The sequence below is a fragment of the Loxodonta africana genome, chromosome 7 (assembly GCF_030014295.1).
Source record: "Loxodonta africana isolate mLoxAfr1 chromosome 7, mLoxAfr1.hap2, whole genome shotgun sequence".
Taxonomy (NCBI): domain Eukaryota; kingdom Metazoa; phylum Chordata; class Mammalia; order Proboscidea; family Elephantidae; genus Loxodonta; species Loxodonta africana.
Window position 1 is genome coordinate 23,723,173 of NC_087348.1, and position 25,898 is coordinate 23,749,070.

Here is a 25,898-nt window from a genome sequence, read left to right on the forward strand (position 1 = left end):
ACTGTCCATAACTTATCGAAGGGGTAGCTGGTGGATTTGATCTGCCCTATTTTGGTTAGCAGCCATAGAACCTAACCACTGCTCTAGCAGAGATTCAGAACATGGGTAGTGAGTTAAAATACTTGTATGTATGTGAAGTAGGAAAGATTATGCAAACTCTTTGTGTCTCTCTGTTTTGTTCATCTATGAAATAACGTGAGAGCATTAACATTTTAAGTCCCAGCAAGCCCCAGAAGGTGAAGTACGAAGTGTGACCCAGGAGGAGATAAGCTACACTTCAAAAGAACTGTGTGAATTTTTTAATACGTACAAACAAAAATCTGGGGAATATATGTGGGAATGGCTGGTGAACCCAAACTGCCAAAGTGTTCTCCATAGAAAATCTTAAGCACTTTCATGGATTTCCATTGTACTTGGAATAATTCAAATTTCTTCCCAGGAATTAAAAACTGTTGTATAACTTGTTCCCTACCTTTATTTCCATGCTCATCTGCTAACACATTTTTTCCCCAGGCAATTGGCTCTTGAGGCTTCTAAGAATGTAAAACTTAATGGTCTTCTTTTGCTTTTTCATCTACCTAAAATAATCTTTAAATAGTTATGCCTTCTAGCTATTTAGGACTCAGTTCAAATGTTACTTCTTCAGAGAGGATTTTCCAGGTTTACCATGTCTTTGTTGTTAGGTGCTATCTAGTTGGTTCAGACTCATGGGAACCTATGTGCCACAGAACAAAACACTGCCTGGTCCTGCACCTTCCTTACAATCCTAATTATGCTTGAGCCATTGTTGCAGCCACTGTGTCAATCATCTCATTGAGGGTCTTCCTCTTTTTCACTAATCCTCTACTTTACCAAGTATGATGTCCTTCTCCAGGGACTCATCTCTCCTGACAACATGTCTAAAGTATGTAAAACACCGTCTCGCCATCCTTGCTTCTAAGGAGAATTCTGGTTGTACTTCTTCCAAGTAGATTTGTTCATTCTTTGGTGGTCCATGGTTTATTCAATATTCTTTGCCAACGCCAAAATTCAAAGGTGTCAATTCTTCTTCGGCCTTCCTTATTCATTGTATAGCTTTCATATGCACATGATGCAATTGAAAATACCATGGCTTGGGTCAGACAAACCTTTGTCTTCAAGGTGACATCTTTGCTTTTCAACACTTTAAAGAGGTCTTTTGCAGATTTGTCCAATGCAATGTGTCTTTTGAATTCTTGACTGCTGCTTCCATGGATGTTGATTGTGGATCCAAGTAAAATGATATCTTTGACAACTTCAATCTTTTCTCTGTTTATCATGATGTGGCTTATTGGTCCCGTTGTGAGGATTTTTGTTTTCATTATGTTGAGGTGTAATCCACACTGAAGGCTGTGGTGTTTGATGTTCATCAGTAGGTGCTTCAAGTCCTCTTCACCTTCAGCAAGTAAGGTTGTGTCATCTGCATAATGCAGGTTGTTAATGAGTCTTCTTCCAATCCTGATACCCCATTCTTCTTCATATAGTCCAGCTTCTTGTATTATTTGCTCAGCATACAGGTTGAATAGGTATGGTGAAAGGACATAACCTTGACCTAAAACTTTCCTGATTTTAAACCACTCAGTATCCCCTTATTCTGTCCAAACAACTACCTCTTATTCTGTGTACAGGTTCCTCATGGGCACAATGAAGTGTTCTGGAATTCCCAGTCTTCTCAATGTTATCCATAATTTGTTATGATCCACACAGTAGGATGCCTTTGCATAGTCAACAAAACACAGGAAAATATCCTTCTGGTATTCTCTCATTTCAGCCAGGATCTATCTGACATCAGCAATGATATCCCTGGTTCCACCTCCTCTTCTGCATTTGGCCTGAATTTCTGGCAGTTCCTTGTCGATATACTGCCACAGCTGCTTTTGAATGATCTTCAGCAAAATTTTGCTTGTGGGTGATATTAAAAATATTGTTTGATAATTTCTGCATTTGGTTGGGTCACCTTTCTTGGGAACAGGCATAAATATGGACCTTTTCCTGTTGGTTGGCCAGGAAGCTCTCTTCCAAATTACTTGGCATTTCCAGGGCAGCATCTGTTTCTTGAAAGATCTCAATTGATATTCCGTCAATTCCTGGAGCCTTGTTTTTCGCCAACGCCTTCCATGCAGCTTGGACTTCTTCCTTCAGTGCCATCGGTTCCTGATCATATGCTACCCCTTGAAATGGTTGAGCATTGACTAATTCTTTCTGGTATAATGACTCTGTGTATACCTTCCAGCTTCTTTTGATGCTTCCTGCATCGTCTAATATTTTCCCCGTAGAATCTTTCGCTATTTTAACTCAAGGCTTGAATTTTATTTTTTGGTTATTTCAGTGTGAGAAAGGACGAGCATGTTCTTCCCTTTTGGTTTTCTATCTCCAGCTCCTTGCATATGTCATTATAATACTTTATTTTGTCTTCTCATGCCACCCTTTGAAATCTTCTGTTCTGTTCTTGTACTTCATCATTTCTTCCTTTTGCTTTAGCTGCTTGACTTTGAAGAGGAAGTTTCAGATTATCCTCTGACATCCATCTTGGTCTTTTCTTCCTTTCCTATCTTTTCAATGACCTCTTACTTTCTTCATGTATGGTGTCCTTAAAGTCATTCCACAACTCACCTGGTCTTCGGTCATTAGCGTTCAACGCTTCAAATCTGTTCTTGAGATGATCTCTAAATTCAGGTGGGATATACTCAAGGTCGTATTTTGGCTCTCATGGACTTGCTGTGATTTTTTTCAACTTCAGCTTGAACTTGCATATAAGCAATTCGTGGTCTGTTCGACAGTCAGTCCCTGACCTTGTTCTGACTGATGATATTGAGCTTTTCCGTTGTCTCTTTCCACAGATGTAGTCAATTTGATTCTTGTGTATTCCATCTGGTGAAGTTCATGTGTATAGTCACCATTTACACTGGCAAAAAAAAAGTATTCAAGTCATTGAACTTGCAAGAGTTATTCATGCTATCTGCATCATCGTTTGTATCACCAAGGCCATATTTTTCAACTACCAATCCTTCTTCTTTGTTTCCAACTTTCACATTCTAATCACAAGTAACTATCCATGCATCCAGATTGCATGTTTGATTAATTTCAGACTGCAGAAGCTGGTAAAAATCTTCAATTTCTTTATCTTTGGCCTTAATGGTTGGTGCATAAATTTGAATAATAGTCGTGTTAACTGGTCTTCCTTGTAGGTATATGAATATTATCCTATCACTGACTGTGTTATATTTCAGGGTAGGTCTTGAAATGTTCTTTTTGATGATGAATGCAACACCATTCCTCCTCAAGCTGTCATTCCCGGCACAGTTTTTAGTAGACTATATGATTGCCCCATTCAAAATGGCCAGGACCAGTCCATTTCTGCTCCCTTTTTTTTTTTTTAATGCCTAGAATATTGATCTTTATGTGATCCATTTCATTTTTGATGATTTCCAATTTTCCTAGATTCATACTTGGTACATTCCAGGTTCTGATTATTAATGGATGTTAGCAGCTACTTCTCATTTTGCGTTGTGTAACATCAGCAAATGTACACCCCAAAAGCTTTAGTCCATCCACGTCATTAAGGTCGACTCCACTTTGAAGAGGCAGCTCTTCCCCAGTCATCTTTTGAGTGACTTCCAGCACGGGGGAGCTCATTGTCTGGGGCTATCTCAGACAATGTTCTACTGCTTTCATAAGCTTTTCACTAGCTAACTCTTCCCAGAAGTAGACTACCCGGTCCTTCTTCTTAGTCTGTCTTAGTCTGGATGTCCCTACGTGTCTGTCAATTTGTTGTACTGTGGGGGCTTGCATGTTGCTGTGATGCTGGAAGCTATGCCATTGGCCTTCAGACACCAGCAGGGTCACCCATGGAGGACAGATTTCAGCCGAGCTTCCAGACTAAGGTTTATCATAGAGACTATATTATTATTTTTATTCCACCAAGCACTACACTGAATCTATGCAAATGAAATGATGCGTAGCCTCCCACCATTTCACAGATCCTCACTCTCTCTCTTCAGAACTCATTGTTTGAGCATTGTTTGCCTTCTGTCTTGTCACTATTCCCTGAACAACACTGTATAAAAAATATTTACAAAACATTTGCATTGTATTAGATGTTATAAGTAATCTATATTTAATTTAAAGTATATGGATGTTTGTGCATAGGTTATATGCAAATATAGTGTCATTTTATATAAGGGACTTGAGCTTCCACAGATTTTGGTATTCCTGGGGGGTCCTGTACCAAATCTCCCCTGGATAACTAAGGAACATAGCATGGTATTAATTAATGGTTATTGCAAACCTGGTTTTTAAAATAGGTATCACAACCGTATGTACACTCATGGCAGTGAAATGTTTAGGCTAAGTAATATAACAGATTATACGTTACAACTGACTAAACTAAATTAGCCCAAGCAAAAATTCCTATTGAAGGAGGACATTACGTTACAACTGACTAAACTAAATTAGCCCAAGCAAAAATTCCTATTGAAGGAGGACATTGCACAATAAAATTACAGAATTACTAACACAGGGATTTGCTATATGCCAATATATATATATTTTTAATATATATGTATCGGAAATCCTCGTGGTGTAGTGGTCAAGAGCTACAGCTGCTAACCAGGTGCTCCTTGCACACTATGAGGCAGTTGTACTCTGTCCTATAGGATCACTATGAGTTGGAATCAACTCAATGACAATAGGTTCAGGTTTTTATTATATATATTACTTGTACAATTTGTGCAGAAAGTTCTGACAACATTACAAGAGATTTTTAACTTGGAAATGATTGTACTGTTTGGAAAGACAAGGTGTCTTAATAATCTAGTGCTGTTATACCAGATATACCAAAATTGTATAGTTTAACAAAGAGAAATTTATTTTTTCACAGTCTAGGAATCTAGAAATCCAAATTCAGAGAGATAGTTTCAGAGGAAGCTTTCTCTCTCTGCTGGCTCTGCAGTAAAGTCCTTGTCATCAATCTTGCCCTGGTCTAGGAGCTTCTCAGTGCAGGGATCAAAGGACATGCTTCCATTCTGGTTCATCATTCTTCGTGGTAGGAGGTCCCCCTATCTCTATCCTAGCTTCTCTCTTTTATCACAAAATACATTGGCTCAAGGTACAACTTAATGTTGTAGAGTGAGTCCTGCCTCTCTAATCCTGCCTCATTTATATCATAGAGTTAGGGTTTACAACACATAGGAAAATCACCAAACCAGTTGTCTTCTAGAAGGTTTCGACTCAAATCACAAAATGGCAGACTATCAAGCAGTATTTAGAATCATAGCCTAGCCAAGCTGATGCACATTTTGGAGGGACACAACTAAACCATAACACAAGTTATGGTTAAAAGTATACATCTGTTGAAATTTAATTAAAAATATGGAAGAAAGGAATTTTCATACATTACCTGATTCTTTAGTGAATTATTTACATAGCAATTTTCTCAGTGCTATTTTGACATCCTTATTTCTTAGACTATATATCATGGGATTAAACACAGGAGTTAGGATAGTGTAGAAAAGAGATAGCACTTTGTCATTTCCCTCTGAGTGTCTAGTATTGGGTCTTAAGTAGGCAATAATACCTGATCCAAAGAATAACATCACAACCATAAGATGAGATGAGCAGGTGGAGAAGGCTTTGGCTTGACTTGTGGCCGATGGTAACTTCAGGATGATGGAGATGATTTTACTGTAGGAGCCCAGTATCAACAGAAAGGGAACCATGACAAATAACACAGAAAGTATGTAGACCAACATCTCATTTACAAAGGTGTCCCCACAAGCCAGCTTGAGTATTTGGGGAATATCACAGAAGAAGTGGTTAATTTGTTTAGATCCACAAAAAGGCAGAGAGAAAATCTGATACGTCTGCCCTATCTGAACTGGGATTCCAGTGGCCCAGGAGCCAGTCACCAACTGGATACAGACCCTGTGGTTCATGACTAGAGGATAGTGCAGAGGGTTACAAATGGCCACAAAGCGGTCATAGGCCATCACTGCCAGGAGCAAACACTCTGTGCTTCCGAACGTGAAGAAAAAGTACATCTGTGTAGCACAGGCAACTAAGGAAATTCTTCTTCTCTGGGTTCCTAGATTCATCAGCATTCTGGGGAAAGTAGTTGATACATAGCAGATTTCCAAGAAGGAAAAATTTGCCAGGAAAAAATACATAGGGCTCTGGAGAGCAGGATCCATTTTTGTTATGAGAAATATGGTGCCATTACTCATCAGGATAATGATATAGATGATTAAAAACAATCCAAAAAGAAACCACTGGAGATGGGGCATGTCAGCAAAGCCCAAGAGAACAAATTCCATCACTTTGGTTAGATTATCTTGTGGTGGTTTTACCTGATGATTCATCTGTGGAAAAGGTAAATTTACATGAGCATTTCCTTTTACCCTTCCTTATCTCTAAATCATATGGAGGTGTCTGGATTGGATTTTATGACCAATGCAATTGTTTGCACTTTAAGAATGATGCTACTTAAGTACATCCCACATCCTCCTGTTATATCACAGTAAACAGCCCCCTTAAATTTATTTTAAGATCATTTCATTATACTTTCAGAGCACAGCCCAGGATAGAACAAGCTATACCTAACTCAACAAGGCACTGGAGCAATTGGTAACTGCTGGAGATGGACCCTCAGCTTTGCCATCTAATCTCACTTTAAATTCATTACACATCTTGACAATCCTACTGTACTTCCCTATGCATTTTCTCAGTGATGCTTCTGAAAAACTATATCATAAAGTGTCTTCTAGCATACATTTTCAACTGCTTGTTTCAAAGTTCCCTTCTCCCATCTGTTCATGATTTTAAGCATATACCCAAACCATTGCCACTGAGTCGATTCCAACTCACAGCGGCCCTATAGGGACAAGTAGGATTACCACATAAGATTTCCAAGGAGTGGTTGGTAGACTTGAACTACCAACATTTTGGTTAGAAGCCAAGCACTTAACTACAGTGCCACCAGGTCACCTATAAGCATATAATATAGTTCATATTAGAGATTTAGAAAGAAAAGTGTGAGAATATTTCATTTTGCAGAGGAAAATACTACAAATGTCTCTTGGTAGGATGTTAAGTATACAGGATAAGATGATATTATTCAGGGAAATTGTTCTGAGAACATTGATTCAGATACTAATAATAAATGTGGTCACCCTGGAAAAACAGGGGTAGCATGGAGGGTATTTGTTTCCCGTGTTTATATGTGGGACAGAAGGAGGAATGATATTGGGTGTTATACCCACGGTGGTCTGCACACCCAACATTATTTTTGTTGTTTCTAAAAAAACAATTTAGATAACTGTTTCTAAACTCACTTTTCTTTAGATATAAAGATATTGAGATTCACTAAGTGTGGATAATTCAACCAATTGCATGTAGATTTTGATTGCAAATCAGTATCTTTTAATGGTCTTGAGTTTGACTCCTTTCTCCACAATTTATTGTCATTGTGATATTAAGCTATTACTTAAAGTTTCTAGGCTTTACTTCTTTGTGAGAATTAAATGAGATAATGTTGGTAAAATGTATCCCCTACTTACCAATTTTAAACTGATTATTTTTTAGTTATGGTTCTATAATTATGATTAAGATAATATATCCTTTAATCCTGTAGCCCTAGAATTTAACAGATTGCCTATTTCAGTATTTGATAAAGTGGTTTTGAATTCCTGTTTTTGGTGATGGTTTTTCCCACTGTTTCCTTTCATCACCCTCAAGACAAGAACTAGTTAGTGAAACTCCTAAGGTGCAACATTTAAGGAGGCTCAGGGCCCTCCTTGCACTTGCACAATTCTGAAAATGAGTGCCTTCTTAAATTTTGCAAAAGGCAAGGTGCCTTTTGTCTCACCCTGCTTTTCATCTCTCCTTCCTAATACGTTTGCACTTTGTCCACTAAGTAGAGAAGAAGTGTGATGCCATGGTTTAAAAAAAAAAAAAAAAAACATTGCTAAGGAGTCAATTTCAACTCATAGCTACACTGTAGGTCAGAGTAGAATTGACCCACAGGATTTCCAAGGCTGTAAATCTTTAGGGAAGCCAACTGCCATGCCTTTATTCTGTGGAGCAGCTGGAGAGTTTGAACTGTTGACCTTTTGATTAGGAGACAATCACTTAACCACTGTGCCACCAAAGCTCTGTGCCATGGTTATAGAACAATATTTCCCAGATAGACGGAAATTGAATTATAGCTCCGACACCTAGCTGTGTGATGACTTCCTGTAAGTTAACTAATCTTTCCATGTCACATTTTGCTCAGCTGTAAAATGACTAGCAACTATATCAACATTTAGTGGTGTTGAGTGAATCAAATCATTTAATATAATTAAAAAACCTTGAAGAAGCCCTGACATTTAACAAACCCTCTTATTATTGTTATCCATTGTTGTCATAGGAAACCCTGTTGGTGTATTGATTAAGGACTACGGCTGCTAACCAAAAGGTCCACAGTTCAAATCCACCAGGCACTCCTTGGAAACTCTATGGGGCAGTTCTGCTCTGACCAATAGGGTACCTATGAGTTGAAATTGACTCGACTGCAACAGGTTTTTATTGTCATCTATTATTGTTACTGTTATTAGCAGTTACTTATTATTAACATCCATTTATCGTAATTATTATTGAAACTAATGTTAATTTACTGTTCCGAACTTTACTCAGTATGCTATGCAACATGAACGATACTCTCTAGCTAATTTATTTTCTTTTCGTATAACAGGACTGTTGTGGGAATGAAGTGAGATCTTAAAAGCAATTATCAAAATGTTACAAACTCCAAGAACGTTCAACTCAAAAGCTGTGATTTCCCCATGAGTTCTCTGCCAATATTTGGGTTTATATCATTATCTCTGCTTTGTGGACGTGTAGAACCTGTAGTGCTCACCACTGCTCAGCACTTAGAATTGCAATTAGGTTAATAGCCTTTGTATACATTTTCTTTTCTTGATACTAAGCGATCTGAATGGTAAAGGCTGTGATTATTCTCCTACTTGAAATCAATGTAGATCCCAGAAAATGGGTGTACACCTAATGTGGTACTCAGGGTTTGTTTTTGAACTAAAATAAAGGAATAGACATTATTAAAATGAAAGCATCACCCTTAAGTGGGAGAGAATTAAGATTCAAAAGAGGACAAAAGAACCAAATCTTTATGTATTATGAACGATGACATTTAATAAAAAAAAAATTTAATTCTTGTTAATTAAATAAATTGTGAGTGCTAAAAGAAACGTTTTTAATTATACAAACTCAACTTTTTGGTGATGAAATTATCCAGGTATAACATTAAATATGTAAGATTTGTCTGTTTTCCTCAAGAGAAGAGGGTAGAAAGAGCAGAAATTTACCCTGTGTGTTCTCCCAAAACTATATTACTCTTCTTTCTTGAAAATGTTTAAGTTGTTATTACATAAAGGGAAATAAAACTTAATGGTGTCATGTTTTTATTTGAAATCTAAGCATCCATTCCCTAGAAAAAAATCCAAATGACTCGGGAATGCATAACAAAACTGAAGGAGTGCTCGTTGTGCAGTGGTTAAGTGCCCAGCTGCTAATCAAGACGTCAATGGTTCAAACCCACCAGCCAGTCTGTGGGAGGAAGATGTGACAGTCTGCTTCTGTAAAGATTTACAGCCTTGGGAACCCTGTGAGGCAGTTCTACTCTATCCTATAGGTGGTTATGAGTCAGAATCCACTTGAAGGCAATGAGTTTGGCTTTGGTTAACAAGATTCTGTTTCGGTTAAATATTAGTCATTGTCAATGCCCCCAATTTACCTAAACCTCAGCTGTGTTTGTATTTTCAATATAAATTAGAAGTATGCATCCTAAAATTAACTTGAAAGACAATATGAACTTAAAACTTTATATTATTTTATGAATTCTTTAATGTAAAAATAGTAATTTCTTTAAAATAAATGTTTCTTGGATTTCTCAATGGTTGTAAATTTATTTCATGGGTTGTTTTACTTTAAATGTCTTATGAAAATATCAGAACTAAAATACATAAATATAATGCTTATTTGCTACAAAATCTTTGCTGGAAATGAAGTTTTCCCATAATATTATTTAGTATTCTTACAAAAACAGCAATGTTTCAAATTTTCAGTGTTTTAAAGTTATTAATATCACTATTTAAAATCATTGTTTAAGGTAAATTACATTCAGTAGAGTCAGAAATATAAATGAGCTGCCTGAATAAAACGGTACCTTCCCTACTCCATATTAAACATTAACTTTAATAATATCATGAACTAAAGTTGAATATTAATATAAAATATTTCATATTTACCTTTCTTATTTTGGATAGTAGGAGGCTTGGTGGTTAAAGTGCTCAGCTGCTTTCCAAAAGATCAGCAGTTGGAACCCACCATCTGCTCTGTGTGAGGAAGCTGTGGTGGTCAGCTTCCTTAAAGATTTAAAGCTTTGGACACCCAATAAGGCAATTCTAGTCTGTGCTGAAGGTTCACTGTGGGTAGTAATCTACTTGCCTGCAGCGGGTTTGGGTTTGGTTTGTTTGTAATAAATTTATTTCTTCCTCACTGAAGAATGTTTATGTATTTGTGTATTTAAATTACTTTGGCTGAAACAACTTCTTTCATCAATGGTATTTAATCTACCTTCAAAACATTCTGTTCATTTTGAACATGGATTGCGCTTTAAAAAAACAAAAAGTTATCTCCATCCCCTGGGATCTCTCCCACTGGACACAGTTAAATTTCTCATTAAACAAATCTCTTTGGCACTTTCTGAGTTGGTTTAATTATTTATTTTCCTAGGTAGCTCTTACCGTGCAGAATACCCTTCCTTTCAATAGAATAAAGCATGCAGAAAGTCGTATTTCATGGACTTGAATAGGGTCCTGATTGCCCTTAACTGAGCAATACCATTGGAGGCCATCCAAAATTCTCACAAACCAATTCTCCCCTTATCTATTATGACTGCTTCATATGGGCCCTGTTTCTATTAAACTGAGCTCCTGTCACATTTACCTGAAGTTATTTGGTTATTCTCTCCTCTGAAATTTGTGTCTTCATCCAAATTCTGGGGCTTGCTTCTATAAAAGTTGTAATAAATGTTCTGACAACAAAGAATATTTTTAGCTACAAATCATATAATAATTTATTTCTTCAAGACTACCCGGACAAACTGAGAACTAAGAACTGGCTGTTTAATATATTAAATCTAGTTCAAAAGTTTTGTTTTTTGGCCCTGAGAATAATCCCCATGGGGGACATTTATTTTATTTGCAGTGCTACACCACCCTTCCCCAATTTCATTTCCCTCTGTGAACCCGTATTTAAGATGTGAATCCTATTAAATTTCATTTAGGAGAAATGAGAATCTGGTAAAATTCCAGCTGATATTAGGGGCAAGACGCCAGGTCACTAGTCTGTCTATTGTTATAAAATACTTCCCCTTCAAGACTTCATATCTGAGTGAGAGATAGTTTAAGAATATTGACTTGAAGCCAAGTTTCCCCTTGTGGAAATATGATTTTACTCCTATTATTCAGTAAATAGTGATTCCTAAGGGTTTATAATTACCTCCATCTTTGAGGTTGGTAGTGGATTTTATATATTTCCACTACTAACGTAAAGGCTGTATGAAGTATCCATCCACCTATCTATCTATCTATCTGTCTGTCTGTCTGTCTGTCTGTCTATCATCTACCTGTCTATCTATCTATCATCTATCTATCCATCATCTGTCTGTCTGTGTGTCTATCTATCTAATCTGTCTATCACCTATCTATCTGTCATCTATCTATCAAATGACATCTGAAAGCACTTTACAAAAGAGAATATCCATAAAAATATTGAAATGAGCCCTACCTCAATAATAATAATACCTCATATACATGTGAAAGCTGGAAAATGAATAAGGAAGACTGAAAAAGAATTGACACCTTTGAATTGTGGTGTTGGCAAAGAATATTGAGTATACCATGGATTGCCAAAGGAATGGACAAATCTGTCTTGGGAAAAGTACAGCCAAAATGCTCCTAAGAAGCGAGGATGGCTGAGACTACGTCTCACATACTTTGGACATGTTATCAGAGAGTATCAGTCCCTGGAAAAAACATCATGCTTGGTAAAGTAGACGGTCACTGAAAAAGAAGACCGTCAATGAGGTGGATTGACACAGTGGCTACACAATGGGCTCAAGCATAACAAAGATCATGAGGGTGGCACAAGACCAGGCACTGTTCCATTCTATTGTATATCGGGTCACTATGAGTTAGAACTGACTCAACGGCACCTAACAAAAATAACACCACCTCAATAATCAGAAATAGTCAAATTGAAATTACAATAATATATTCTACATCAGGAAACCCTGGTAGCATAGTGGTTAAGAGCTATGGCTGCTAACCAAAAAGGTCGTCTGTTTGAATCTACCAGGTGCTCCTTGGAAGCCATATGAGGCAGTTCTACTCTGTTGTGTAGGGTCACTATGAGTTGTAATCAACTCGATGGCAAGGGTTTGGTTTTTTATTGTTTTTTTTTTTTTTTTTAATTCTACGTCAAGCTAATAGATAAAAATGCTTAAGTAAGATAATACTGAGTGGTGATCAGGAAGTGGAACATCACATTGGCACTTCCAAACACTGCTATTACAAGTATTACAAGTATAAATTGATGCATCCACTTTGAAAAATTATTTAAGAGCTAAATAAATGCCTGATAATTTCAAAAATAATCCCCACTCTAATGAAAAAAGAGGAAGACCCTCAGTGAGATGGACTGACACAGTTGCTGCAAAAATGGGCACAAGCATGACATGAGGGTGATGAAGAACTGGACTGTTTTTGTTCTGTTTTGTAAATGCTCACTCTGAGTCAGGCCTGTCTTGAAAACACCTAACAATAACAACTAAGAATTCCTATGTGCACTGCAACAGTATGCATTAATCGAAGTGCAATTTCCCAAATGCCCACCATTGTAGACCGTATTTTTTTAATAATTTTTATTGTGCTGTAAGTGAAAGTTTACAAATCAAGTCAGTCTGTCACATATAAACTTATATACACCTTACTACATAGTCCCATTTACTCTCCCGCTAAAGAGTCAGCCCACTCCCTCCTTCCAGTCTCTCCTTTCCTGACCGTTTTGCCAGTTTCTAACCCTCTCTACATTCCCATCACCCTTCCAGACAGGAGATGCCAACACAGTCTCAAGTGTCCAACTGATACAAGTAGCTCACTCTTCATCAGCATCTCTCTCCAACCCATTGTCCAGTCCCTTCCATGTCTGATGAGTTGTCTTCAGGAATGGTTCCTGTCCTGGGCCAACAGAGGGTTTGGGAACCATGACTGCCGGGATTCTTCTAGTCTCATGTAGACTGTATTTTTTAATGCTCTGAATATTTATACCATTGAATAAAAAATGTAAATAAAATTGAACAAACTGCAAATATATGCAACATGAATGATTTATAAAATACAATATTCACTGATGAAATTAAAACACATGAAATACACACTGCATGACTTCATTTACATGAAGTTTGCAAAGAGGGAATATTGATTTGTACTTTTGGATAGACATATTTACAGTGAAGCTATATAGAAAAGCAAGTGCATAAATACAATAAAAGTCTCACTTGTGATTATTGCTGGCCTGGGAGGAAGATATGATCAGGAAAAGGTTAGCAATTGGCTTCTACAGTGCTGGTAGAATTCTGTGTATCAATCTACTTGGAAGTTACATGGGTGTTGGCTTAAAATTTTTAAAAATTAATTAGCAATACATTTTTTAATTAATATTTTATTTATTGGTGAAAGTTTACACAGTAAGGTGGGTTTCCATTTCACAATTTCTGTACAAATTGTTCAGTGACATTTGTCACAATGTGTCAACATTCTCTTTACTTGTGTTCTGTTTGTTCCATTTTCAGTACTCTCTTCCATTCCCCCTTATCTTCTTTGCTTTTGAGTAATTGTTGACCTTTTGGTCCCATACTGATGGTTTTTACATAGATTGCTGATCTTATGAGTAATATATATTTTGTGTGCTACTTTGCTTTTTTGCTAAAAGGTGATCTCAGGGGATAACCTCTGTTCTAGTTTTAAAGGGTGTCCTGGGGCAATAATCTCAGAGAAAACTCTGTCTTTTCTTCCACATTGTCTGGCCTTTTTTTTTTTTTTTAATAAGAATTTGAGTTCTGCTTCCCATTTTTCTCCCATTCCATCTGGACCATCTATTGCAACACCAGTCAGAACAGTCAGTGGTTATAGCTGGGCATCATCTATTTTTTCTGGTCTCAGGGTAGATGATGTTGTGGCTCGTGAAGACTTCTTTCTTCTCTAAGCTTTTCGTTACCTTCTTACTGTTTTGCTCCTGGTGAGTAGGCACTGGTAGTTGTGCCTACATGGCAGCTCTCAGGCTTTAACACCCCAGATGATACTCACTTCACTAGGCTGCAGATCATGGTTTTTCTGTATTATATTATGCCAATTGACTGAGTTAACTCATGAGACTATGGTCCTAAGCTTTCAAACCCGGAAAACCAATATTGGAAGATACTTGGTTACATCTGTGGAGTATCTGTTTTCAGTGAATATATGTGCCTGCGCCCACGTATTTGTACTTACGTGTACCAATAGATCTATCTGTTCTCACCTATATGAACACCTATACCTATCCATATACCAATAAACCTATATTCATCCATATTTGCTTAAACACTTGTTTTTCCTTTGGTTGTGCTGTGCTCCCTACATCCACATTCAGTGCCCACTTTTCCCATTGCTAAACTAAATAAATAAAATACCAGTCTCAATGATATGCAGTGGACTTTCCCCTCCCCAACATCTCTTCCTGGTAACTACCAATGAACATTGGTCTCTGTATGTATATCTGTTTTTGTCTTCTTAGCATACCGTTTTCCTTACATTCTTGACTTATTTTCTCTTAGCATTATGCCCTTCAGTTTCATTTGTGTTATAACACGTTTCACAGACTCATCATCGTTCTTTATGGCTGCATAGTACTCCATTGTACGTATGTATCACAATCTGATCATCCATTCATCTGTTGATGGGCATTTCACTTCTTTCCATTTATTTGCTATGCAGTTTCCTGTAGTGCTTGTACCATTTTACAGCCCCACCAGCAATGGATAACTATTACAGTCTCCCCACATCCTCTTCACCATTTGTTGTTATCTGTTATTATTGTTTTTTTTATCAGTGCCATTTTATCTGGAGTAATATGGTATCTCATTTTAGTTTTGATTTGCATCTCTTTATTATTTTTTTGCATTATGTTTATTATAACTTATTCTTTTTTTAAATTGTGCTTTTAAGTGAAACTTTACAATTCAAGTCAGTTTCTCATACAAAAAGTTATACACACATTGTTATGTGACCCTAGTTGCTCCCCCTAAAATGTTAACAGCACACTCCTTTTCTCTACCCTGTATTTCCTGTGTCCACTCAACCAGCTCACTAATGCCTATGATACCAATGTTTATGCATCACATTTCATTTTTGACAATGTCCAATTTTCCTATATTCATAATCTGTACCTTCTGCTTTCTGATTATTAATGGATATTTGCAGCTGTTTCTTCTCATTTTAAGTCAGGCCACATGTGCAAATGAAGGTCCCAAAAGTTTTACTCCATTAAAAGACCAACTGTACTTTGAAGAGGCAACTCTTTCCCAGTCATATTTTGTGTGCCTTCCAACGTGAAGGGCTCATCTTCTGGCACTGTATCAGACAATATTCTGCAGCTATTTACAAGGCTTTTCACTGGACTTTTTTTTTTTCCCATAGGTAGATCGTCAGGACCTTCTTCCTAGTCTTAGTTTGGAAGTCTGCTGAAACCTATCCACCACGGGTGACCCTGCTGGAATTTGAAAAATCTGTGACATAACTTTCAGCATCACAGCAACATGCAAGGCACCACAGAAGGCCAGTGGAAATAGCAATAGGAGTATCAATGTAAGCTATTATTCTAGCCTAGACAGTTCCGAGAATTTAATTGGATTTCATTATATTATTATAGTTTCAAAAACGTAATAGCATGCTAAGAAATAAAAATAACATATATCTGTACAACACTTAGAAAAATTTAAACATGAAAATTTTCATAAATGAAATAATTATTCTTAGTACATATTAAAGTATTTTAATAGATGTCTTAGATATATTTGTTTCTGATACCATGTTATCGTCATATTTCAGAATGACCTTATTCTAATTTTAGAAGCTTTTTTAAGGAATAATTTACATAAGATAAAATACATCCTTTACAATCCATTTGATGAGGATTGTAGATGTACTCCCTTGTAAAACTATTTTCACAGTTGAGATACAGAACATTTATATGATTCCCAGAAGTCTCCTTGCACTTTTGCAATCTATTCCATTCATACACTCTTCACTGCAGAAAATCACGGATCATGTTTCTGTAAGAGCTCATTTACAATCAGAATGTACTTAGTCTGGAATCCTTTACTCAGTATGATTTTTAAAATTCATCTATGCCGTTTTGTATATAAATGTAGTTAATTCCACTTTATTGCAGAATGGAATTCCATTGGATACATACACCATGCTTTGTTTATTCATTCATCTGTTGATAGACTTTTGTGTTGTTTTAAAGTTTCTGCTATTATGAATATAGTTGTTACGTATAATCACATAAAATTTTTAATGTGAAATATGTTTTTATGTCTTTTTGGAAAAAAAATTTAGGAGTAGAATGGCTGGGTCATATTGTAGGTATGTTTAGCCTTTTGAGACAGAGTTAAACTGTTTTCCAGAGTGATTATACCATTTTACACTCCAATTGTCCAGATGTGTGAGACTATCAGTAGCCCAACCCCTTTGTCACTACTTGGCATTGTTAGAATTTTTAATAGTTTTTCCTATTCTAACGGATGTGTTGTGGTATCTCGCTCTGATTTTAATTTGCATTCCTCTAATAACTAAATGTGTTGACCATATTTATCTGTGATTATTGGATATTCATGTGTCTTTTTTAATAAAGTGCTTGTCTTAGCCTTCTAATGCTGCTGTAACAGAAATACCACAAGTGGATGGCTTTAACAAACAGAAGTTTATTTTCTCACAGCTAGTCGTCTAGAAGTCAAAATTCAGGTCATCAGCTACAGGGGAAGGCATTCTCTGTCGGCTCTGGAGGAAGGTTTTTGTCATCAATCTTCTCCTGGACTAGGCTTCTCAGTGTAGGAACCCTGGGTCCAAAGGACGCACTCTGCTCCTGGAGCTGCTTTCCTGGTTGTACGAGGGCCTCTCTCCTCTATGTTCAATTCTTTTTTTTATATTTCACAAGATACTGACTTATACTACAACTTAATCTTGTAGATTGAGTCCTACTTCATTAACATAACTGCCAACTATCCCATCTTGTTAACATCATAGAGGTAGGACTTATAACACATAGGAAAATCACATCAAATGACAAAATAGTGGACAATCCCACAATACTGGGAATCATGGCCCAGCCAAATTGATACATATATTTTTGGGGGACACAATTCAATCCATGACAGTGTTTATTCAAATGATTTGCCCACTGTTTTTTGAGTTGCTGGTTTTATTCTTGGATTGTAAAAGTTCTGTTAGTTCAAGTGTGTCGTAACGCCAGTGATTTGGGAAGAAATTTTCTCAATGCTTCTGTAACATCTTTGTTCCACAGGCTGTATATCATGGCGTTAAACATTGGGGTCAAAATGGTGTAGAAAAGAGAGAGAAGTTTGTCTGTTTCTTCATATTGGTTGGATTTGGGTTTTAAATAGGTAATAATAGCTGATCCATAGAATAAAACTATAACTATGAGGTGGGAAGAACAGGTGGAAAAGGCTTTGGTCCGTCCTGTGTTTGATGGCAACCTGAGGATGGTTGAGATAATTCTGGTATAGGACCCAAGTACCAACATAAAAGGAACAGTGACAAATACCACAGCAAATATATAGACTACCATCTCATTGACAAAGATGTCTCCGCAGGCAAGCTTGAGGATTGGGGGATTGTCACAGAAGAAGTGGTTAATTTGGTTAGAACCACAAAAAGACAGAGAGAAAATCTGTCCTGTTTGCCCTACCTCAATGGTAATGGCACTGATCCAGGAGCCAGCCACTAGCTGGATGCAAGTTTTGTGGTTCATGACTATAGGATAGTGCAGAGGGTGACAGATGGCCACATAACGGTCATAGGCCATCACCGCCAGGAGAAGGCATTTTGTGGCTCCAAGCATAAGGGCAAAGCACATTTGTGTAGCACAAGCAAACAAAGAAATATTTCCTTTCTGGGTCCAAAGATCCATGAGCATTCTAGGAAGAGTGACAGACACATAACAGATTTCCAGGAAGGAAAAGTTACTGAGAAAAAAATACATGGGGGTCTGAAGTGCAGGGTCTACTCTTGTTATTAGAATTATGATGCCATTGCCCATCAGAATAATCATATAAACAGCTAAGAATGCTCCAGAAAGAAACCAATGGAATTTGGGAATATCAGAAAATCCTAAAAGAACAAATTCCATCATTGTATTGATATTGGTTTCCATTACTTTTAATTTACTTTCTACCTATGGCTTTGTTCTCCTTGGCTGCATTTTCCTTTTTGATAATTGAATTGTGACATGGGCATTGGCCTTTATAATTTCTCAGTTTCTTTCTGACACTTGCATTCTCTGATCCTGGGTGATCTGTTGTGAAACCAGGAGCAATTAAGTCACCTGCAGAGAAAATCAATTCAATCAACAAAATGTGCATGCAATTGATTTATAATTCTAGATTTGCATTCTAATCATTCCAATAAGATCCACAGCAGTACATTTTTATTAATCTTTCCATACAAGAGGGGAGAATGCAACTGAGACCTTTAATTCAGTTAAATATAGAATCATAATCTGACCTGCCCTTCTTTTAACTGAGAACTTCCTCAAACCAATTCCCTTCTTTCAAAGTTTTCCCTCTTTCCAAAATTGGCCTGTCTTTAAATTTCACATATATCTTTGAAACCTTTCTGTTTGTTTGTTTTTGATCTTCATTTACACATAATACCCAACCCTGCACACCATGTACTCAAACAGGACTCTGCTTTTTTTTTGTTTGTAACTCAGGGAATAAGGTTCCATGTTTGTTTTCCATTTTTATGTGCCTGTTTCATCTCTTTTAATGAATATGTAAATGATTGAGCCCAAGTATTGTATTTCACAACTTTCTCTGTCACTACCTCCTATATATCAATAAACCATAGAGTTTCCAAGGAACAGGTAGCTGATGGATTCAAACTACCCCACCAGGGCTCCAACTGTATTTAATATTTATTAATATATAACCTTAAGACACATAATTCATTTAATCCGACACATTTTATCTTTTGTTCTCTGGTATTCACGTTTCTCTTATTAGGGTTACAACTGAGGCATCACTATCTCAATAAGTCCCTACAACCATGTCTAACCCTCTTCCGATGCATTCCCTCCAGCTATTTCTTTTTCTGATCAAGCCCTAGAGCATTGCCCTAATCATGATTTCTGGTCGCTGGCAATCCTGCTCCGTGGAGGGGAGAGATCAGATCAGTTGAGAGGGAAGTGGTTTATTTGCTGAATTCAGGAACTAATTTTCACACTCTCAGGAGCAGACATACTAGCAGCTGTATGCACATCACTCACAACACTTAAACTTTCAAAATATGCTGATTTTCCTCACCTCTATTTAGTTCAAACTATCCTCTCATTTTTGGAATGAATATAATATCCTTGTTCCACTACAATACCTTGTGTACAGGAATATCAGTGTGGACATTGAAAAGGTGTAAATTCCCTCATTTTACTACCATGCTAAAAGCACTTTCATGGATTCCCATTGTACTTGGAAAAATCCAAATTTATTTCCAGGAATTGAAAACTGCAATATAACTTGGCCTCTGCCTTTATTTCCAACCTCATTGACTAAAACACCCCCCATCCCCCACCCTGGGCAATCAGTTCTTTAGGTTTCTAAGAATGTAAACCTTAAGGGTCTTCTTCCGCTCTTTCATCTGCCCAGGATGTTCCTTACTGAGTTACTTCTTCTAATTAGGACTCAGCTCAAATGTCATTTCTTCAGAGAGGTCTTCTCAGGATTATCCTAGAGATTGTATTGTTGTGTTAGGTGTCTCATAGTAATCCCATGTGACAGAGTGTAAATGCCCCATTAGTTTTTCCTGGCTGTAATGTTTATGGAACAAATGGTCAAGTCCTTTCTCCAGTAGAGCTGCTGAGTGAATTTGAACTGCCAAACTTTCAGTTAGCAATGAAGGACTTAACTGTTGTGCCACCATGGCTCCTTAAGGATTATATCGTTGTTGTTAGGTGCTGCCAAGTCAGTTCTGACCCATAGCAATCCTATGTACAACAGAAAGAAACACTGCCCTGTCCTGCACAAATCCTCATAACTGTAGTTATACTTGAGATCATTGCCCAGCCACTGTGTCAGTCCATCTCATTGAAGGTTTTCCTCTTTCATTGACCCTCTGTTTTACTGAGCATCATGTCCTTCTCCTGGGACTGGTCCCTTCTGATAACATGCCCAAAGTATGTAAGATGAAGTCTCGCCATCCTTGCTTCTAAGGAGCATTCTGGCTGTACTTCTTCCAAGTCAGATTTTTCCTTCTTTTGTCAGCCCATGGTATATCCAATATTCTTCCTCAGCACCAAATTTCAAAGGTGTCAATTTTTCTTCAGTCTTCTTTATTCATTGTCGAGCTTTCACATGCATACTATGTGATTAAAAGCACCATCGCTTGGGTCAGGTGCATCTTAGCCCTTAAAGTGACATCTTTGCTTTTTAACACTTGGAAGGTGTCTTTTGCAGCAGATTTTCCCAATGCAAAGCATCATTTGATTTCTTGACTGCTGCTTCCATGGGTGTTGATTGCAAAGCCAAGATTATAGTACCATTGAATTACATTAGTGCCAGAGTGAATTATTGCTTTATCATATTCTTATTGTTTTATTTTAAAATAAGGTGTTTATATCTCCACTTTTCATTAGAAGCTAAAAATTTGAGACTTGAAGATTTCACATAAATTTTCCAGGTTTTCACAAGCTCTGGATTTCAACTCTACTACCAAGCTATTTCCAGATTCCTAGCTGTGATATGGAAAAATAATGAATTTTCCCAAGCTTGTTAACATTTATTCAGTTAATTATATGCAATGTACTGCAATCTGATTATATCTTCTTTTAAGATTCTTGTTTTATAACCTTGAAAACAGAGTAGTGTCTAATGGAAAGGTTTATAATTTTTAATTAATACATTATTGATTATTTTTCAACTTTTTTGAAACCTAGAATATTTTCTTCTTTCTGTCTGCTGTTCACATGATATCCTAAACCACTCCATCTTAGTACTTTATTTAATGTATTTTATCCAAGACTTTTGTATTTACTTAGTAAACCAATGGAATGAAATGGAGTCACATCTCGAAATAAACACTGGGATTGGAAAAAATGTCCATGAGCTTTAAGCTGGTATAAACCATTTTACAAACCTAAGATATACCGTTTTTACTTACAACAATGCACATCATGTGGAATGATGTACAATGGCTAAGTACATAAGAATGTGAGTAAAACACACAGGTACTTTATAGATTACCGTGAGGACAAAATGCATCTATAGCAGTTAGAGCCAGCAGAAAACCTCAATTAACTATTAGGTTGATCAATGTCTATGAATATTTTTCCAATCAATCTAGCCCATAACACAATGAAACCTGTGAGAGGTGGTATTCAACAGGCCTGCCTTGTTTTCCAGGTCTCGCAAGTTTTCTGCCTTTGGCAGGATACAGTCTTACCATTTTTCTATTGCTCTCTATTAAGAACCCCTACCTCCTAAACACCCTGTGAGTTTTCCTTCTCTGACGGGTTCTGCTTTACCTAGGTTCTGATTTTCAAAGGTTTTACTGTATAATTTCTGGCCTATGAATTCCAACACTATTTCCATGATGAGCCCTCAAATATGCTATTTGACTATATGCATGTCTTTTATTCCCTTGACATTACATCCTATGATTTAGCAAGAATATTTCACAAGGTTATGCCCCTAACATGGTATGCTCCATATGACTGTAAATTATATTAAAAGAAATTTATATTAGAAAATATATTGACCAGGAAGAAGAAGAAGGTGATTAAAGGTGGTAATTGTGGTGAGAATGCAAAAAGCAAACTCTGTAAGTTTCCATTAAGATTCTAGTAGTTCTCAATCTTATTTGTTGATTAAAAATGGATCTTATTTTTAAAAAACACAACCTTCTTACATTTATATATTTTAATCATAATAATATTTGGGCATAGTTCCCTATATTAAGGTAAAATAAAACATTTTTAGGGGAAATAAAAAAAAAGTATAAAATACTTAGTAAAAGTAGTTATCAGATATGTCTGAGTCCTTCCAGATATACAGTATGATTTTACTGGGGTAATGTATGACATAATAGAAAATATTTGAACTAAATATTTTTTTCATGAACTTACAATTTAGAAGAAATAAATGTTTCATATTTTCCCTAATGGAAGGAGTGTCCATCTTACATAAATGATTTCATTAATAAGGGCAATATTTCCTTTGTTATCAGAATAGCAAAATAGATTTAATTTTTTTGCATCTAGTTTCCTTAAGAGGTGATTTTTTGCGTCTAGTTTCCTTAAGAGGTTATTTCTTAAAATGAGTAACTTTTAAAATTAGTTATCATCATCACCAGCAGTAGATGAATTAGGGAGAATTATATGTATTTAAAACACTTGAAACACATTTAATTTAACATTTTAATTCAGAAAGAAATCTACAGCTGCAGTCTCAAGCAGTGAACACATCTTCAGATGAAGATATACTCATTATTTCAGGAGTTTGATATTCTTTACTAAATATCGATCTTCAAATTAAGTAATAGTCCTGAATTGAAACACAATATCAACATATTAATAGTTTATATTTACCCTTTTTGTCTTTGTTGTACTCCTTTCTCTTCAATGGTGTTTGATTTTTTTTTAATATTTAAATTGTTTAAAATGTATTCTATTTTTTAAACAGGAATTCGACTTGCTTTTGAAATAGCAAGTTCTCTTTATGTAGGAAATAGTCACTTATCCCCTGTGGAGGTATCTCTTCTCCTGAGTCATACCTAATTTGCTAACTAATTGCTCCTCTTTGCAATTAAATTTGGTGTGTTTTTCCAAACAGCTTTTTCATGATAGACCAGACTTTCTCTGTAGTCTCTGCATAGAATATTATTTCACACATTCTTTATTTTCAAAATACAGTCAGAGCTCATGGATGTCCTGGGAAAAGAAATATTCCTAACCACCCTATATTACCTGCAAGACAATATTCACATTCCGTATCTATTGCCTACTTAACTTTCTTGCTTTATTTCCAATGATTCCTTTGAATAGACTTTTTAGTAAATCATGTCTCATTAACATCATCTGAACATGTTCTGCTCATTTTCTTATCATTAGTGTGTACTGGTTTTGCTTCGCAGGGGTAGATATTTATGATCTTGGAGTAACTTTATGAAGATGCTGGTGGTGTAGCAGTTAAGAGCTATGGCTGCTAACCAAAAGGTTGGCAGTTCAAATCCACCAGACGCTCCTTGCAAGCTCTATGGGGCAGTTCTACCTGTCCTATGGGGTTGCTATGACTCAGAATCTACTTGATGGCAACAGGTTTGGATTTTTTTTTTTTTTTTTTTTTGAGTAACTTTTAGGAAGGCAAAGTCAATTCTGGTTTGCCTAAAGTAAGATTACTATATTTATATTATGATGCACTCTAGACAAATCGGAGCCCACGAATAGAAAAACTTAGGTTACAAACAGTCATTATAAACAAGGGGATGAGACTAAATATTCTATATAAATATAGGAAAATACAAAACTTCTCCTTCATCGCAACATTTAAGAATTTAACATTTCCCAAATTTCACTCCACTCCGTGGTTTTTTGGGGGGAGAAATACGTTAAGCCTAAATCTTGAATTTTTAGCCCCATATGATCGCTTTGTGGGAGCCCTGGTGGTGCAGTGGCTAAGTCCTACGGCTATGAGTCGGAATTGACTCCACAGAAACGGGCTTGTGTTTTTACGAATCCTTGGTGGTGTAGTGGTTACGTGCTCTGGCTGCTAACCAAAAAGTCAGTAGTTGGAATCCACCAGGTGCTCCGTGGGCAGCTCTGCTCTGTCCTGTGGGGTCACTGTGAGTCAGAATCAGCTTGAAGGCAATAGGTTATGATGACTTTGCTTTTGATTGTTTTGCCTCCATATCAATGTGCTCTTGTTTTTGTACCAGTTTGCTGTTGTTTTTATGTCTGAGACACTGCTTGTCTTCACTGTGTCAGGAGGATCCTTCTGCAGCTTTGGTCTGCAGGATTTTTCCTTAGCCGTGAGGTGGTACTCCCTCTCAATTCTTTCACTAGAATTATATTTGGAGGAGATAGGCATTCCCAACTTGTCTGACTTCCAATCACTGGGACAAAGTATGCCCTCACCCGTACTCCACTTCCAGATATTAAACACTAATTGACAGAACCAGGACTTGTGTTATTTTACTTCAAATAATGTGTTCTTATGTTCACCACGGAAACCCTGGTAGCATAGTGCTTAAGTGCTACAGCTGCTAACCAAAGAGTTGGCAGTTCAAATCCACCAGGCACTCCTTGGAAACTCTATGGGGCAGTTCTACTCTGTCCTATAGGGTAGCTATAAGTCGGAATTGACGCGACGGCATTGGGTTTATGTTCACCACGGGCTTTACGGCTAACAGCCCTGGTGGAACAATAGTTAAGCTCTTGGTTGCTAACTGAAAGGCTGGTAGTTCTAACTAACCTAGTGTCTCTGTAGGAGAAAAACCTGGCAATATGCTTCCGTAAAGATTCCTGCTTAGAAAACCCTATGAGTCAGTTCTTCTCTGTCACATGGGGTCACTGTGTCTTCTTCAACGGCACTTAACAACAACAGTTATTGGATAGCAGGTGCCAATGGGAACCTTGGAACTGACTAAACTATTATGTAATACACCAAGTGTTGGTCAGTAAGACTGTGACTACCAGCCAACACTGATTCCTCTAGAGTCCCATGTTTTTACAGGAAAAGGATACCTAAATGCATCCTTTACAAAGTGAAATCCCATGTTTTTACAGGAAAAGGATACCTAAATGCATCCTTTACAAATTTGAAGAGAATGAGTAGACTATGACACAATCCTGTAGTGAGGAAATAGAAGGCGTACATTTTCTTTTCCCTTTTCCACACCTAATACCACTCCATCAATGGGAGAGATTTTGACAAAGAACTCCTTGCTGAAGCTGGAAAATATTGTTATTATCAACTGAAGCTTTGCTCATTTATAGAAGAAGAAGGTAAACAAGATATATTGCATGTAGTACCTGCAACTGCCTCATATTCCTTTCTGACTTTACTGCTACTTCATATATTGATTCCTGCTTTCAACCTTTGTTGTCAAGTGCTATCAAGTCGGTTCCGACACATAGTGACCCTATGTACAACAGAACGAAACACTGCCCAGTCCTGAGCCATCCTTACAATCATTATGCTTGAGCTCATTGTTGCAGCCACTGTGTCAATCCATCTCATTTAGGGTCTTCCTCTTTTTGCTGGCCCTGTACTTTGGCAAGCATGATGTCCTTCTCCAGGGACTGATCCCTCCTGACAATATGTCCAAAGTATGTAAGATGCAGTTTTGCCATCCTTGCTTCTAAGGAGCCTTCTGGTTGTACTTCTTCCAAGACAGATTTGTTCGTTCTTTTGACAGTCAGCCTTTACTATGATTAAAAATCTATTTTGTATGCTTGCCAAATTAACGGAGAAAAGATGGCGAGACTCACTTATTTTT

The 25,898-nt window shown here is 36.9% G+C and overlaps 2 protein-coding genes across 2 annotated transcripts; both read right to left on the bottom strand.

The window, feature by feature from the left end:
- Positions 1 to 5,330: 5,330 nt before the first annotated feature.
- On the bottom strand, positions 5,331 to 6,736 carry LOC135231834 (olfactory receptor 10AG1-like). Its single transcript, XM_064289031.1, has one exon. It carries the CDS (start codon positions 6,372 to 6,374, stop codon positions 5,433 to 5,435), a length of 942 nt encoding a protein of 313 aa, XP_064145101.1. The 5' UTR covers positions 6,375 to 6,736; the 3' UTR covers positions 5,331 to 5,432.
- Positions 6,737 to 17,622: 10,886 nt separating this feature from the next.
- Positions 17,623 to 19,231, bottom strand: LOC100674297 (olfactory receptor 10AG1-like). Its single transcript, XM_064289330.1, has one exon. The coding sequence runs from the start codon at positions 18,562 to 18,564 to the stop codon at positions 17,623 to 17,625; it is 942 nt and encodes a 313-aa protein (XP_064145400.1). The 5' UTR covers positions 18,565 to 19,231.
- Between the last annotated feature and the right edge of the window lie 6,667 nt (positions 19,232 to 25,898).

What these genes read in the sequence shown, in the direction of transcription:
- LOC135231834 (XM_064289031.1), bottom strand. Translation starts at nt 6,374, where the DNA reads ATGAATCATCAGGTAAAACCACCACAAGATAATCTAACCAAAGTGATG.
- LOC100674297 (XM_064289330.1), bottom strand. Translation starts at nt 18,564, where the DNA reads ATGGAAACCAATATCAATACAATGATGGAATTTGTTCTTTTAGGATTT.